The 14,529-nt window shown below is 40.4% G+C and overlaps 1 protein-coding gene across 1 annotated transcript in view; it reads left to right on the plus strand.

Moving 5' to 3' along the window:
• PHACTR1 (phosphatase and actin regulator 1) overlaps positions 1-14,529 on the plus strand; it is a 573,363-nt gene that overhangs the window by 34,220 nt on the left and 524,614 nt on the right. The window contains exon 3 of the mRNA XM_039231842.1: positions 1,054-1,200. Within this exon, the coding sequence (XP_039087773.1) occupies positions 1,054-1,200 (147 nt within the window). The remainder of the gene's footprint in view (positions 1-1,053; positions 1,201-14,529) is intronic.

A 14,529-nucleotide genomic window follows, 5' to 3' on the forward strand; every position in this document is an offset into this window, starting at 1 on the left:
CTGTGGGAAGTTTGCAGTGCAAACATTCAAAGAAATGTAGAGCGTCCTTGATCTTCACCTCTCCTTCAGAAACAATGGTACTGGGTTATAGAGACTACGGGTCCAATGCGAAGATGATAATTTGCCCTCTAAGTCACCACTCAAAGAGAGTGTTGAAGGTTAAAATCAATAGGTATTTACGTAGACATAAACGCATCCTAGAAGTTGATGGTTGTCAAAGAGGGTTACTCAGCTCTGTGTGGATATGTCTAGTCTACATTCGAAGTACCAGCTCTGGAAACTTTACTGCCAAAGTGCTCCCAGACTTGTATAGACTTTTCTTGTCCCTCCACCTTTGGGTTCAATGGGGCTGGTAAAAAAGCTTCTGAGGATTGCAGGTCTCGTTGCATCTTTATTTGAGCTCTGGGTTGGGAAAGGAGGAGCAAAGGGGTGCCCTGGGTGCAGTGCCCTCCTCCATGACCACTGGAGGGTTGCACCCCAACAATAGTAATTCCACACAAGGAAAGCTGAAGCTGGTGTATCTAGCCAGGCATCCTCAGTCTAGAGAATCCTGTGGGTTAAGGAGACCGTAGTGTGCACTTGATGAGCAGAGTAAGTGCCTTTGGTGGGAGAGGGCACAGTGCTGACTGGGCATCTTCGCTTTGGAGTCTTCCCTTTCGCATTGGCCTATCGGTGCCAGGAGCTGAGAACCCGGGGCTTCGGGCAGAGGCGGGGTGTCAGTCGGGAACACTGACCCATTGGTCCCGTGGCTGCAAGGGGAGTTAGGGGAGCCCTGGGCGCCGGCCAGGGATAGCCCGAGCTCTGCTCCAGTCCACAAATCCTTAACGGATTTTCTTTCTCTCCCTTCACCCTTTTCTCTCCTTTGCTCTCTTTCTTCCACTCTCCTTCTTTTTTTCCTTTTTCCCCTCTTTTCCCCCTCCCTCCCCATCCCCTTCCCTTCCTCTCCCCTCCCCCTCTCCCCTCCCCCTCCCCGTGTGTGAGCCTCTTCCTTTCCCCTCCTCCCCTTTTCCGCCTCTCTCTCCCTCTCTCTCTCCGTCTCCTTCTCCCTCTCAGCTCGCCGGGCGACCCTGCTCCTGCCTCCCACATTAATGGCGGCATCTTCGGAGGATGATATAGACCGGCGGCCCATCAGAAGAGTGCGCTCCAAGAGCGACACGCCGTACCTCGCTGAAGCCAGGATCTCCTTCAACCTCGGGGCAGGTAAGGACGACCCTCTCGCCTCGCTCTAGCCCCCACCCTGCTTCCTCCCCTCCCCTCCCTCCTCGCTGGCTGGCTCAGCCCCCTGCCCCTCCTGGGGTGTCCCCCTCCCGCCCCCCTTTCCTACCGAGCCGGACGCCGGGCTCGCTCACTCGCTCTTTGTGTCGCCGGTGTACGGAGGGTGTGTGTGTGTGTGTGTGTGTGTGTGTGTGTGTGTGTGTGTTGCAGAGGTGGGGGAGGGTAGCGCGTGGAGCCCTACATCCGCCCAGGAGTCACAGGAGGGCTTTCCCTTTCCTTACGGAGAAGAAAGTGCTGTCGGTGATAACAATGATCATGGAATAACCTAGCGCCGGCTCGGGCGCGAGTGCACTGGCTGTGGGCGGAGGGAGGGTCTGGCAAGGCTCTGCCGGGGAGGTTTGCTTGTAGGGCTACTACAAAGTGGAACTTGTTGGTGAAATTCAGACTGGTGATTTTGCTGGGTTGATGCCACTGCTGCAGTGGTGGAGGGGTGAGAGGGTGTGGGGTTGACAGCTAGGGAGAGGACCGTATCTTTTCACCAAGCAGCTGAAGAGCAACCCTAAGGATGATAATAATAATAACATTGTCTGTTGGGTACATGTTAGGTGATTTGATTCTGGCACTGGTACTGATGCGCAAAGTGGCCCCGTGGAATTAAGTGAAAAGTGGAATTAAGTGAAAAGGGAAACTGAGGTAGAGAGAGGCAGGAGGAGGGAGGGAGGAGGGCAAAGAAGGAGCGAGGAAGGGGTCATGGGAGGGAAGGGGAAAGGAAGAACCAAGGGGAGGGAGGGAAGAAGAAAGGTAGGGGCGATAGAGAAGACTGACAGATCCAGAGAGTCAAATTGCTTCAGTTGAGACCTTTCGGGGTTACTTGATGAGAGGAGCCCCGTGTCTGCTGTCCCTGCTGCTGCTGCTGCTTCTCCAGACTCATAGGCAGACATCAGCTCGTTAGTAGTAGATGGTTACTATCATTGAGAAGAAGTTGTTCACCAATAACTTCATAGTGCTGCCTTTTCTCAATGACTCCTAAGCTTCTGCCCCAGCTTGTGTCTCTTCCTTTTTAGAGTCCCTTAGTGTTCTAGAAATTCCAGTGGGGGAAAAAAAAAAAAGAATGAGGGCATTTTCCTGAAGACTATCCCTGGAAATAAGTTTCAAAGCCAGATACCATCCCTTTTTCTTTAGGAAATGAAATCCTTGAAAATGGAACTGAATGGAAGCATGTGTGTGCATGTGTTGGAGTGGAGAACTTTCACATGATGAGTGTTTTATGTACTATTGAAAAGTTTGGACAAAAGAGAAAACTCTGAATAGAAAAACAGGACGTGTTTGCTAAGGGACTGTATCTTCATGACTAGAAGGATAACGGGAAAGGGCCAGAGCAGCCAAGTTGGTTGGAGTGTTACTTTCCTGTCTTGGTGATTTGGGGGTTTTAATCATATGTTTTCTTGTCATTCCTAGAATGTTTCCTCTGGATTTAGTGCTGGGGAAATGAGAACTTTGCTGGGAGAAATTTTGGCAATTTTTGCGCAATGCTGTGTAGCCTATGGCCTCATGTTGGAACTGTTGATCCTTCACGTGTATGCTCCAGATTCAGGGTATGGTTGTCAGGGGTCTTCAGAAGGACAGAGGAGAGTTTCTTTGATGAATTTGTTTTCTCACTGAGTGATATTAGAAATTGTGCCACTGACCCCTTTGCTGCTAAACTTTGGTACATTCCCTTAGTGTCTCTCTTACTTAGCACAGAAGAAAAAGGGCTAGAGAGGCAGTTAGTAAAGGTTGTTTACCTTGCTTTACTTTTACAACAAAACAATAAAATAAAACACAAAAACAGAGCTTCAAGTTTCAGCTGCTACTGAGTTAGGTTGAGCCATTTTGCCATCAGATTAAACCCAGTGACTTGTAATCTTTTATTCTGGTTAAATTACTCTGGAGACCAATTAAAAGATTGGACTTTTCAGACAAGACTTGTCTGTCTTTTATCTGGAAATAAATAAGCCAAACAAGGTCCCAGTCTCTTCTATATGCTCCTTAGAATTTCCCTAAAGGTAAAATCAAAAAAGACACCAGCAAGAAAGAGAAATTCTATCCAGAAGATGTTGGTAAAAAAGGGAGGGCAGTCGCAGTGGACTGTGTTCTGTAGATAGGGGAGCTGTCCTCCCTCAGTGGTGCTGAAACGAAGGACTGTGTGACAGGGAGGTGACTATAAGCAACAGAGGAGGGAGGGTGTACCGAGTCCTTCCCAGTGATGGAATCCCGGGGAAAACGCTGGAGATCTAGTCACCAAAAACTTCTCTAGCCCTGCCCACCTACATTTTGCCGCCTGTTTACTACGCCTCACGCCTACCGCTCCGCTGCTCAAATCAGGCAGTTGTGCTCTAATTTTGCGCAGGCTGCTCACTCCTGGCGCTTTGTTTATTTTCCAGCTGGTTTCTGGTTGCTTTCCTGACATAGTAAGATCTACTCGCAGATGTGTCTTTCCCCCGCGTTTAAAAGTAATTGTAACCCCTGGTTTAAAAAGCAAACAGCCTTGTTTATCTCCTTGAGCAGCAAGTTGTAATTAAACTATTAGTGTCGTTATCAGCGTTGCTGAACAGAGGAGCCTGCACACTTCGGATAAATTACATAATTTGGGCATGGAGAGAACTTTGTCTCCTAACAACAATTTATAAACAATTAAGCAAGGAAGCTTTCATTTGCCCTTTATTTCCACTCTTCTTCTACCCCCAAGTCACTTAGTGTTTATTCTTTCCAGAGAAATTCTTTATTGGTTTAAACTATTTATGTTTAATATTTGCTTTCTCACACCCACTCATTATATATAAGTACATGTTTAATATTTTAGAGGTTGAGTAATGCTTCATGGAATAAATATACATATGTTCATTTTATTTGGATATCACAAAATCATTTTGGGTACCATCTCCCTTAAATTAATCTGTATAGTTGCCAAATAAAGTGGACTGGGCATTTTGAATACTAATTAAATACTTAAGCATCCTTTCAACTATATCCTGTCCCTGAGGGCACTTAATAATATCATTTCAGAAATAATTCCACAGCTTGAGTGGAGGATATACTCCTTCACTTACAGTCCCAAGTCAGTCAAAGAATAGCACCAAAATGTGGGTCTTTCATCACTTTATGAAGATGCAAATTCCAAGTTTTAGCATAAACTGATGGAGTATAGAATAGGGGTTTTCTGAACCATGACTTCCATTCTTCTAAAAGAGCCTCCTTTGTGAGGTTTTTAACCTCTAATCAGCACTTAGTATATTATATTGATAATGATTATTTGCTGAAGACCGTATAAATGCTAGAGAAAATTAAGTCAATGTATTTGCTGAAACTTACTCAGAGACATCAGACCTCATTTAAGACATTGAAAGAGTTTTTTTTTTTCCCTGAGAAATTAAAATGTGTTATAAGGACATCGTGTAACAGAAGAATATGTTCACACTGTTAGTAGCAAGTGTTTCTAATTGTGTTCTCACTTAGTAATGAACATCATTGACATTTAGCTTGTGAGAACTTACCCTGCCTTATGAGGTCATTCATTCACTGCATTGAAGTGAATGCACTGGAGAGTTGCAGCTTGTCTGTTGGATGTTTTCCTGTAGGCTAGTGTGTTTTATTTATCTTTATATTGACAGTATATAGAAGAGTATTTGATACCTAGAAGGTGCTGAAACTGAAAAGTTCTCTGCAATTACATACTGAGATAATTGGAAATGTTATGGTAAATAAAAAGCTAAGCACATCTAAAATGTCTTAAAGGCATGTCAAAGGAAGGAAAGCTTCATCCTGATGATTCAGGATTGTTTAAACCCCAAAGTCAATATTGGGTCACTATTGAGAAGAATAAGTACTTATCTAATCATAAGGAACGTTAACCTTTGTTGATATTTCGGAATTGCTTTTGTGTGGAAATGATTTTAAGTTAATAGCATGGTCAACTTCAGGATACCTATCATCCTTGGGACTTCAAGATCAGTTTTAGTTTCTGAGACAAGCTAAGGATGGCTATTTCTGACTTCTGCTGATGTTCTCTACTCTTTCAGGCACAGAGGATAACGGCAGTCAAAATTGGCTTGTTCTGGCTACCTGTAAGAAGGGATGGGTCAGCCAGATTAGGATATAAACTTGGTCTCAGAAAATTTCTTTCCTATCTTTCTTGAGGAGGAAGATCTTTATCTCTTAGTTAAATTATGAAAACCTATGATACTGAGAAGTGACAGCCCAGAATGTGATATCATCACTCAGCAATGAGCACTGTCCCTAGGCAAAATTGGGAATATTTTCCATACTGAGCCAAGGTTATTCAACCAATGGGAAGGTCTTGGTAATCATCTTCCTTCACTCTTTCACTGAAGAATGCCAATGTCTTCCTCATAATATATTTTTTTGTTACTGATTTCAAATTGAAGGCAGATCATATGGGTTTGGCTCTTATTTTGTAAGCCCAAAATCTCCTTGAAAGTATTGCTTCTCACAGTCAGTAGCCATAATCCAACTGGATGGCCATGTGGTTGACCAGAAGCCTCTATTATGGACTCTCTGATGGTCTGCTCTCCTCCTTTGCTGTTTCTAAAGCTAACCAACCTGGAAATCTCATTATGTAGTGCTTTCAGATGATACTGATGAAGACCACTCCAGATAATATAAATAACATAAACAAAGGAAAGTAAATAATTAACAATACGAAGAAATAGGAAGCCCTTTGCTGTTAATATTTAACCTGGCTGCTTACAATGTTATTGCTTCAACAGCAATCCATATGTTTATGAGACAACTTGAACACAAAATCTGTGTTACATGCTTAAGTTTTCTTGGGATCGCTGGTCTGGGCACTATTAAAATTTTTTTAACATCTAAGTATTTATTATATTTACTATTATCTTATCACTAAATGATATGTTATTTGTTTAGTTTGTAATTAGAGAGAGAGAGAGAGAGAGAGAAGACCATGAAAGTGTGTTTTATATGAAAAATATGAATCAAGAGTCAGAAAAACTTGATTTTAATGCATCTCTGCCTCTAAGACCATGGACAAGTCTTTTAATATTTCTAGGCTTCATTCACTCAGCCCTTGGATGAGGGATTTAGATTTTAAAATCTCTAAAATCTCAGGGCACCTGGGTGTCTCAGTCAGTTACATGTCCAACTCTTGATCTCGGCTTAGGACATGAACTCATGGTTTGTGGGTTCGAGCCCTACACTGGACCCTGTGCTGACAGTGTGGAGCCTGCTTAGGAATCTCTTTCCCCCTGCCCCTTCCCCACTCATGTGTGTACTCTCTCTCTCAAAATAAATAAACATTAAAAATAAACAAAAAAAACCCCAAAATTTTAAAAATTAAATAAAATGAAGTCTCATTTAATTTAAAAACCTTCTATGAATAACTGGTACTTCTAAATCTAGCTGTACTACCGGATATTCACTATACCAGTGATTTTTTTTTAATTTATTTTTTTAATGTTTTTATTTATTTCTAGGAGAGAGAGAGAGACAGCGTGAGCAGGGGAGGGTCAGAGAGAGAGGGAGTCACAGACTGAAACAGGCTCCAGGCTCTGAGCTGGCAGTCAGCACAGAGCCCGACGCGGGGCTCGAACCCTCGAACCGCGAGATCATGACCTAAGCGAAAGTCGGACGCTTAACCGACTAAGCCACCCAGGCGCCCCTATACCAGTGATTTTTATATGCAGTCTTATTTATGGTATAAAACATATAGTAGAATAGCATAATTATAGCAGTGATTTAAACATTTAATCACAGCTAAGTTATGAAAATAATTTTGATTAAAATAATAAATATTAATCATAATGAATAATTACTTCTTAATAATTAATAATGTGCTGGAAGGTACATTTACATACACTTAAAATGTTTTAAGTTTGAATATTCAGAGATTAGAGTCTTAAACATAGTTGATGCTTTGTAAATGTTTGTTGTATGATTGAATAAGGTATTGGTGAAATCTTAGCAATAAATGGAAAATGAGAAAACTAAATATTAATCCAGTCTCCGAATTGGCATTTTAAGTGTTTCCTGTTATCTTTTACAATTAGAGTGAATAAGTTATAAGATCTATATTTTCCCTTTATCCTTTTAAATTACTGGGGAAGGTAAATATACACCTTTGGAATTCGCAGATAGAATAATCCTATCTTCTAGGCTCTAACTGTGAAACTTGGCCATGGACTACAAAGAACTTTTTTCCTTTTTCTTCACAGGCATATGTGCTGATAGTAGCAAATAAACTGTTGGTTAGAATAGGTGCAAAACAATATATTCCTTTTTTTAAATATTTTATTTATTTTTGAGAGAGAGATAGAGACAGCATGAGCAGGGGAGGATCAGAGAGAGAGAGGGGCACAGAATCTGAAACAGGCTCCAGGCTCTGAGCTGTCAGCACAGAGCCCGATGAGGGGCTTGAACCCACGAACTGTGAGACCATGACCTGAGCCGAAGTCTGACGCTCAACCGACTGAGCCACCCAGGCGCCCCAAAACAATATATTCTTATACAGGTTTTTTATTTTTTTATTTTTTTAATGTTTATTTTTGAGACACACACACACACACACACACACACAGACACGGAGTGTGAGTGGGGGAGGGGCAGAGAGAGAAGGAGACACAGAAGTCGAAGCAGGCTCCAGGCTCTAAGCTGTCAGCAGAGCCTGTCGCAGGACTTGAACTCACAAACTGCCAGATCATGGCCTGAGCTGAAGTCAGACACTTAACCAACTGAGCCACCCAGGGCCCCCTACATGTATTTTGATACCAAGCAAAAATATTTTAATATTACACATGGAATTACTCTGTGATGAATGCAACTTCAATTCATGATTATTTATTGTATAAGCAAGAGTTAAAACACAAGTGGAAACAGAAGATAATATGTCAATATATAATTAACAATATATAAGATTATTTTAACAATATATAAGATATAACAAGATATAATTAACAATAATATGTCTTTGACTTGATAAGGTGAAAAAGGAGACATGTATTATAGTCAGTGTATTATGTCATAAAAACAAAAAAGGCCCTGAACGAACTATTAATAAATATAACATGTTCCTCATTGTATGATACCAGAAGAATTCTAACATTTTCCCCCTTTGTTTCATCCCTGTCCCCACCCTCTTTGGTAGGTAGTAGAGAGGGTGTGATTTCAGGAGGGAAAAAAGTAGGCCATGTTGACATCTTAATTGCTTTAATTTACAAGTCTTTTATATAATGTGGGATAGTTAAATAAAAGACAAAATCAATTTTATGACCTTATTGAATGATGATGGATTGGCATGATTTTCTACATAAGCTATCGAAGGACAACAGAAATAGTCACACTACTAGTTATTTAACATTTATAAAAGGAAGTGTTGTATAAAAGCTTGTAGTTTTCCTATTGATCTTTTCTGCCTCATTTATATACTCTAAACTAACAATTCAAGAGCAGAATCTTTGAATAGTAAATAGTTGGACTGGAATTGTAGTCATGAGGATTCAATGTATTTCTTGGTTTTGAAGCCATACTGAACTTTATCAATGTGATTATTTGCCATTTATAGACATAGATAGCCTATTATTTCTGGATCTCTACCAAACAAATAGCAAGTTGGTTTAATACTCAATCATAATTTATTCAAGAGTATAGAAAGAGCTCTGTTATGCTTGATTTTCCCCATTCCATCTGGGCCCTGTGTTTTGGGAGAGAGGAGGTAGAAGAAGGTAAAAGGAAATAATAAAATTTATTCATTCAACAAATGTTAATTGAGGAAGTTAAATATTTATTAGGCCATGTTTTAGGCATTTGGGAAATAGTAGTAACCAAAACAAACTCAGTTGGTTCAGTTGGTTAAGTATTTAACTCTTGATCTCAGCTCAGGTCTTGGTCTCAAGGTTGTGAGTTCAAGCCCTGCATTGGGCTCCACAACCAGCGTGGAGCTTACTTTAAAAAAACAAAAAACATGGGGCGCCTGGGTGGCTCAGTCGGTTAAGCGTCCGACTTCGGCTCAGGTCATGATCTCACGGTTCATGGATTCGAGCCCCGCATCCAGCCCCGCGTTGAGCCCCGCGTCGGGCTCTGTGCTGACAGCCAGCTCAGAGCCTGGAGCCTATTTCGGATTCTGTGTCTCCCTCTCTCTCTGACCCTCCCCTGCTCATGCTGTCTCTCTCTCAAAAATAAATAAAAAACATTAAAAAAAATAAACAAACAAAAAACCACCTAACGCTTATGAATTTAAACTCCTTAAAGTGGGTTATAGACAATAAACAATATAATATTTATGTACACTGTATAGTATTTTATAAGTTAAGGCAAAAGTAAATAAAGCAACCTAAGTGTACAAGGTGTGTAGAGGCAAAGATAGGTCTTAAAAGGATCACTGGGCCTGCTATGCCATGAGCAGACTAGAGTGAGACAATGAGGAAGCAGGGAAGCTGATTTGGGATCTTAGAGTAACCCAGAAAAATGGTGGTGGCTAAGCAGTGAGCAGAGAAGCAACAGTGAAAAGGGGTCGGATTCTGTATGTATTTGAATAGATAGCCAACAAGTTCATGATGGATTCAGAGTGGGTTGTAAGAGAAGGAAAGGAGCAAGGAGTCCCTCAAAGGTTTGGCCTGAGCAGCCACAAGGATAAAAGGGCCTTTTGGGGCATAGGGGGAACGGTCAGAAGTTCAAATGCAGACACGTTAAATGTGAGATGTCTTGCAGAGTGGAAAGAGGAGCCATGAGGAAGAATCCTTTCTTTCCCAGGGTAGTAATAGTGGTTATGGGAGTATATCTGGAGATAGACTTCCTGGGTTCAAATCCCCACTCTGTCATTTAGTAGCTGTGTGACCTTGGGCAAGACATTGAACTTCTTTAGTTTCTTACCTATAAAATGAAATGAATAGTGACCACCTTGGAGGGTGTTTTTTTTTTTTTTTTTGAAGAGTAGTTAATTTTATTAAATTTGAAAAACTCAGGGGCTCCTGGGTGGCTCAGTCGGTTACACATCTGACTCTTGATTTCAGCTCAGGTCATGATCTCACGGTCATGGGATCAAGCCCTGTGTGGAGCTTGCTTAAGATTCCCTTTGTCTCTCTCTCTCCCTCTACCCTTCTGTCCCCACTTGCACTCTCTCACTCTCAAAAAAAAAAAGAAAAAAAGAAAAAGAGAAAGAAAGAAAGAAAGAAAGAAAGAAAGAAAGAAAGAAAGAAAGAAAGAAGGAAAAAAAGAAAATGTGAAAACTTAGAATAATACTTGGCATATAGTGAGTATTCATTACACAAAACGGACAGAAAGCTCCATTACATTTTTGGGTATTGCCTCATCTTTGTCCTATTCTTCCAACGTATTACCAAAAAGAAAAAAAAGGAAAGAATGAAAAGAAAAAATGAAAAAATGAAGATGTCCTTCCAGTTATCACATCTTATAAGACCAAATGAGCTACGACTTCAGAAACTTTCAGATAAGGAATAAACTTTCTTAGCTAATTTTACCTCTATTCAGTCCTTGTTTAGAGTACAGAATGAATATGCCAGGCCCAAAATGAGAAAGGAAGTCACCTTCAGACTCCAAAAGTTCAGGAAATTTACATTAAAAACAGTCCATCTTCTGACTGAGGTTGAATGGATCACTTTGAAATATCTTTTGCAAATATCATTTCCAAATATCATTTTGGAAATGGCCACATGGAAAAGACTAGCGACTGGACTTCCCAGTGATCCCCTGAACATGGAAGAGGTGTTTTGTGAGAAGGAGGAAAAAAGAGCAGAGAAAGGGATATAGGAAGAAGAGAGGAAGGTAGCAAAGTGGGAGAGAGAAAAGAGAGAGAACACAGCTTGCCAATTTGAGAAATCATCCACATAGGTGGACATCAAAAATCACAGAGTCTTAGATTTTAAGAGTCAGGAAGAACATCTCTTTTCCAAATCATGGGCATAAATATTCTGTGATGGGTTTGGAGATGTGCTGATTTCCAATCTGACTCTGCTACTTAGGAGCTGAATCATCTCTGAATCTTTGAAATCTGGAAAGTGGGGATAACATTCTCTGTGTCTAATTCTTGTTGTTACTTTAAGGACCAAATGGGAAAATGGCTTGCCAGTAGCCAAGGGCTATATACAAAGGCAAGAGACAGATGTGGTCTGGATGAATGGGACAGCTTTAGATTTCTCACTCTGGCACAAATAAGACACAGGAACGAAAATGTGAAAAATAGGCTAATTTACTGAAAATGTTGCCTGTGCCATAGGCAAAAATTCAACACAGCCAAGTAGTCCAGAAAGACTGACTACAGCATCTACTGATTTATAAATGCAGGTGGTGTCCATGCCTCCACTGTCAACACTCATCATGATAGGGCGTGCCTTTGGATATTATTATCCATCCATAAGAGATAAAGTGCTCAAGTTTTTACAGTGTTTGTTATTTTGAAGCTAAAGGTAACTGCACTGCCCTCTAGAACCACTGGCCTTGTAAGGCATCTGTCCAACTTGACCTTAGGCACACACTCACCCAAATAACCGGATGCATCCCTCCTTTACAATCTCCCCTTCCATTTTCTTCACATTCTCCTCCCCTGACGGAATGCCCCAATTATTTGTTTTGACCTTAACAACACACCCAAAGCTTCCAAGGCAAGATCTTCATTTCTGAGAAGAAGAGGTTCAAAAGTCCCCTGTGTGTCTGTGGAAGTCTAGGGCTGATCATTACCTCCCACTGAAACCACAAAATCACGCATTTTGCACAGCTGTGGAGCCAGCTGCCCTGAGCTCACTCCAGATCGCCCATCATGCTGTCTTGCAGCAACATCTTTGCTGTATCTGGTCATGATGCTGTCTTGTAATCAGCTAAGAAGCAGCTATTTCAGTAAGAAAAGTGACTTTCACCAGCATTCTGGGCATGGGACTCAGAGCTACCTTTCATATAAGGCAACTTCTCAGTTCTAGAAACAATTTCTCCATGTTCAGTAGGTTCAACTGAAATAGAGCAGGCAGAAATCAAGTTAGGAGCGGATGGGCTCTTACTTTTATTTTTACGTTTTGTCTTTGTCACCCACTTTGGAGGGGGTTTCATTCAAATAAAAGCAAAAATTTTCGACCTATGTCTGGGTCTGGAGCTATAATGGGTACTGCAGACCCCGCCAAACTGTGGCTAATCACAGACACCCCATTATATATAATTTATGATACCATATAATTGTTATGAGTGTATTTTTCCACATTTTGACCCAAAAAGATATTCGATTAATAGAGTTTAAGCAAATTAGATACTTGATACATTATTATAATTTTGTCAAGCTCCAAAATGACTAAGTCTTTTTTCAAGTTGTAAAAGTCCTGAGGTAGTTTTCCTTTATCTTCTTGTGTAAGGAGTTAATTTTAAATATGCAGAAATAAATCATTACTGTGGTTTCTGATGTTTTAGCCAAAGGTGTTTCCTACATTCTGTGTATCACTGACTCCTTGCCACAAAAATCCTCCCCATTTTTATGAAGCAACCAGACAGCATAGCCTCCCTTGGTAGGCCATTTAGTTGATTTTAAAATTCTTTTTGTTTTTCCAAGTCTATTCTGCACCTATAGCACAGGTAATATTCTTTCTGGCATCTTAAGAACATTTGTATTTCCAGGGGCACCTTGGGTAGCTCAGTTGTTTGTATATCTGACTTCGGCTCAGGTCATGATCTCACAGCTCATGAGTTTGAGCCCTGCATCGGGCTCTGTGCTGATAGCTCAGAGCCTAGAGCCTGCTACATATTCTGTGTCTCCCTCTCTCTCTGCCCCTCCCATGCTCACATTCTGTCTCTCTCTCTAAAAAAATAAACATTAAAATTTTTTTTACAAAGAACACTTGTATTTCCAGAAAGAAAAAATTTGCCCGTATTTTTCTTGTCCACCAAGATCTGAGTCAAGCCATGTCATCACTTGTCTGATAAAATAGCAGCCCTAGAAATGGAAGTGTGTGTTAAGTCTAAGACCAACTAGAACCATCCATAAAAATAATACCAGGTCAACTCAAAGTAAGCTCAGATCAGCCTTAAACTCACTTCATTGGCCTCTCTGTTACAGCTCATATAATATGATCTGTATGAACAATTTCTGCTGTAAAGTTACCTCATAAAGACATATATCATCTAGAGTCCTTTCATAAACCCAATTATAGGGCAATTCAGGAGAGTTACAGCTACTATGTTCTGCGTTCTATCTCCTCCCTAGTTCCAATAATTAAGGACACTGAAGTGGAAATATTGAGGTAGAAATGAAACAATGACTGAATTTAGCCAACACAGAAAAGGCTGGTATAATCACTCAATCAGGCATTGCATTAGCTCTTTTATGGACATGTTGCCAGCTTCATTTATTAGAGGTGATTTGTCCAGAGAAAAGTTATTAGCGGGCCCTTTGTATACAAATATGAATATCTGTTCAATATCTCACTGACTTCTGTGTATGTTTCATTCAAAATTATTAGGACTATTTCATTCAAATTCAGTCACCATAGTATTTGGATAACTAAGATCCTGGTGGCAAGTGGCAGAGAGGAATATAAGACTAATAATTAAGAATACATAGTAATTAATCATTGATAAAAAATATTTTTTCAAAGTTTTAAATTTTTAATCAAAATATATTTAATATATTTTTTCAATTAAAAATTTTTAATTTTTAATCAAAATTTAAAAAATCCAATTGTGAAAGATAAAATTCATTTTTATGTTATAACTCAGTTTGGACCAGGAGATTTTCATGTTAACTTTTTTTTAAGTTTATTTGTTTCATTTGAAAGAGAGGGAAAGCACGAGCAGGGCAGGGGAGAGAGAGAGAGAGAGAATCCCACACTGAGCATGGAGCCTGACACAGTGTTCGAACCCGTGAACAGTGAGATCATGACCTGAGTCGAAACCAAGAGTTAGAAGCTTAACCGACTAAGCCACCCAGGCACCTTTCATATTAAGTTTTTTGTTCCTCACAGAACTTAAATGGTTTTGAAAGGGAATCACATAAGTCATACTAAAAAGGCATAGAAAGGGACTAAATAGAGGCACTAAAATGCGCTACTTGTACATTGACTCAAATATGTAACACATTCACCACAACTGAGCACATACATTCAACAACACTGGTGTACATTAAAGCGGATATAATTTTCTTTCCAGTTGCTGGTTCTCAGAGGACTTTATTCTCTGTCAATCTCTGCAAACCTCAAATATGGTCCAATAACCACAATGAATCTTGAGCGCATTTTAGTGTCTTTTCTAAATTATAACTGGTTTCATCTCTCTCGCTCTTGCTCCTTGGTGACCCTAAAGGAAATGAAT

The sequence above is a fragment of the Hyaena hyaena genome, unplaced genomic scaffold (assembly GCF_003009895.1).
Source record: "Hyaena hyaena isolate Hyena2069 unplaced genomic scaffold, ASM300989v1 scaffold_60, whole genome shotgun sequence".
NCBI lineage: Eukaryota > Metazoa > Chordata > Mammalia > Carnivora > Hyaenidae > Hyaena > Hyaena hyaena.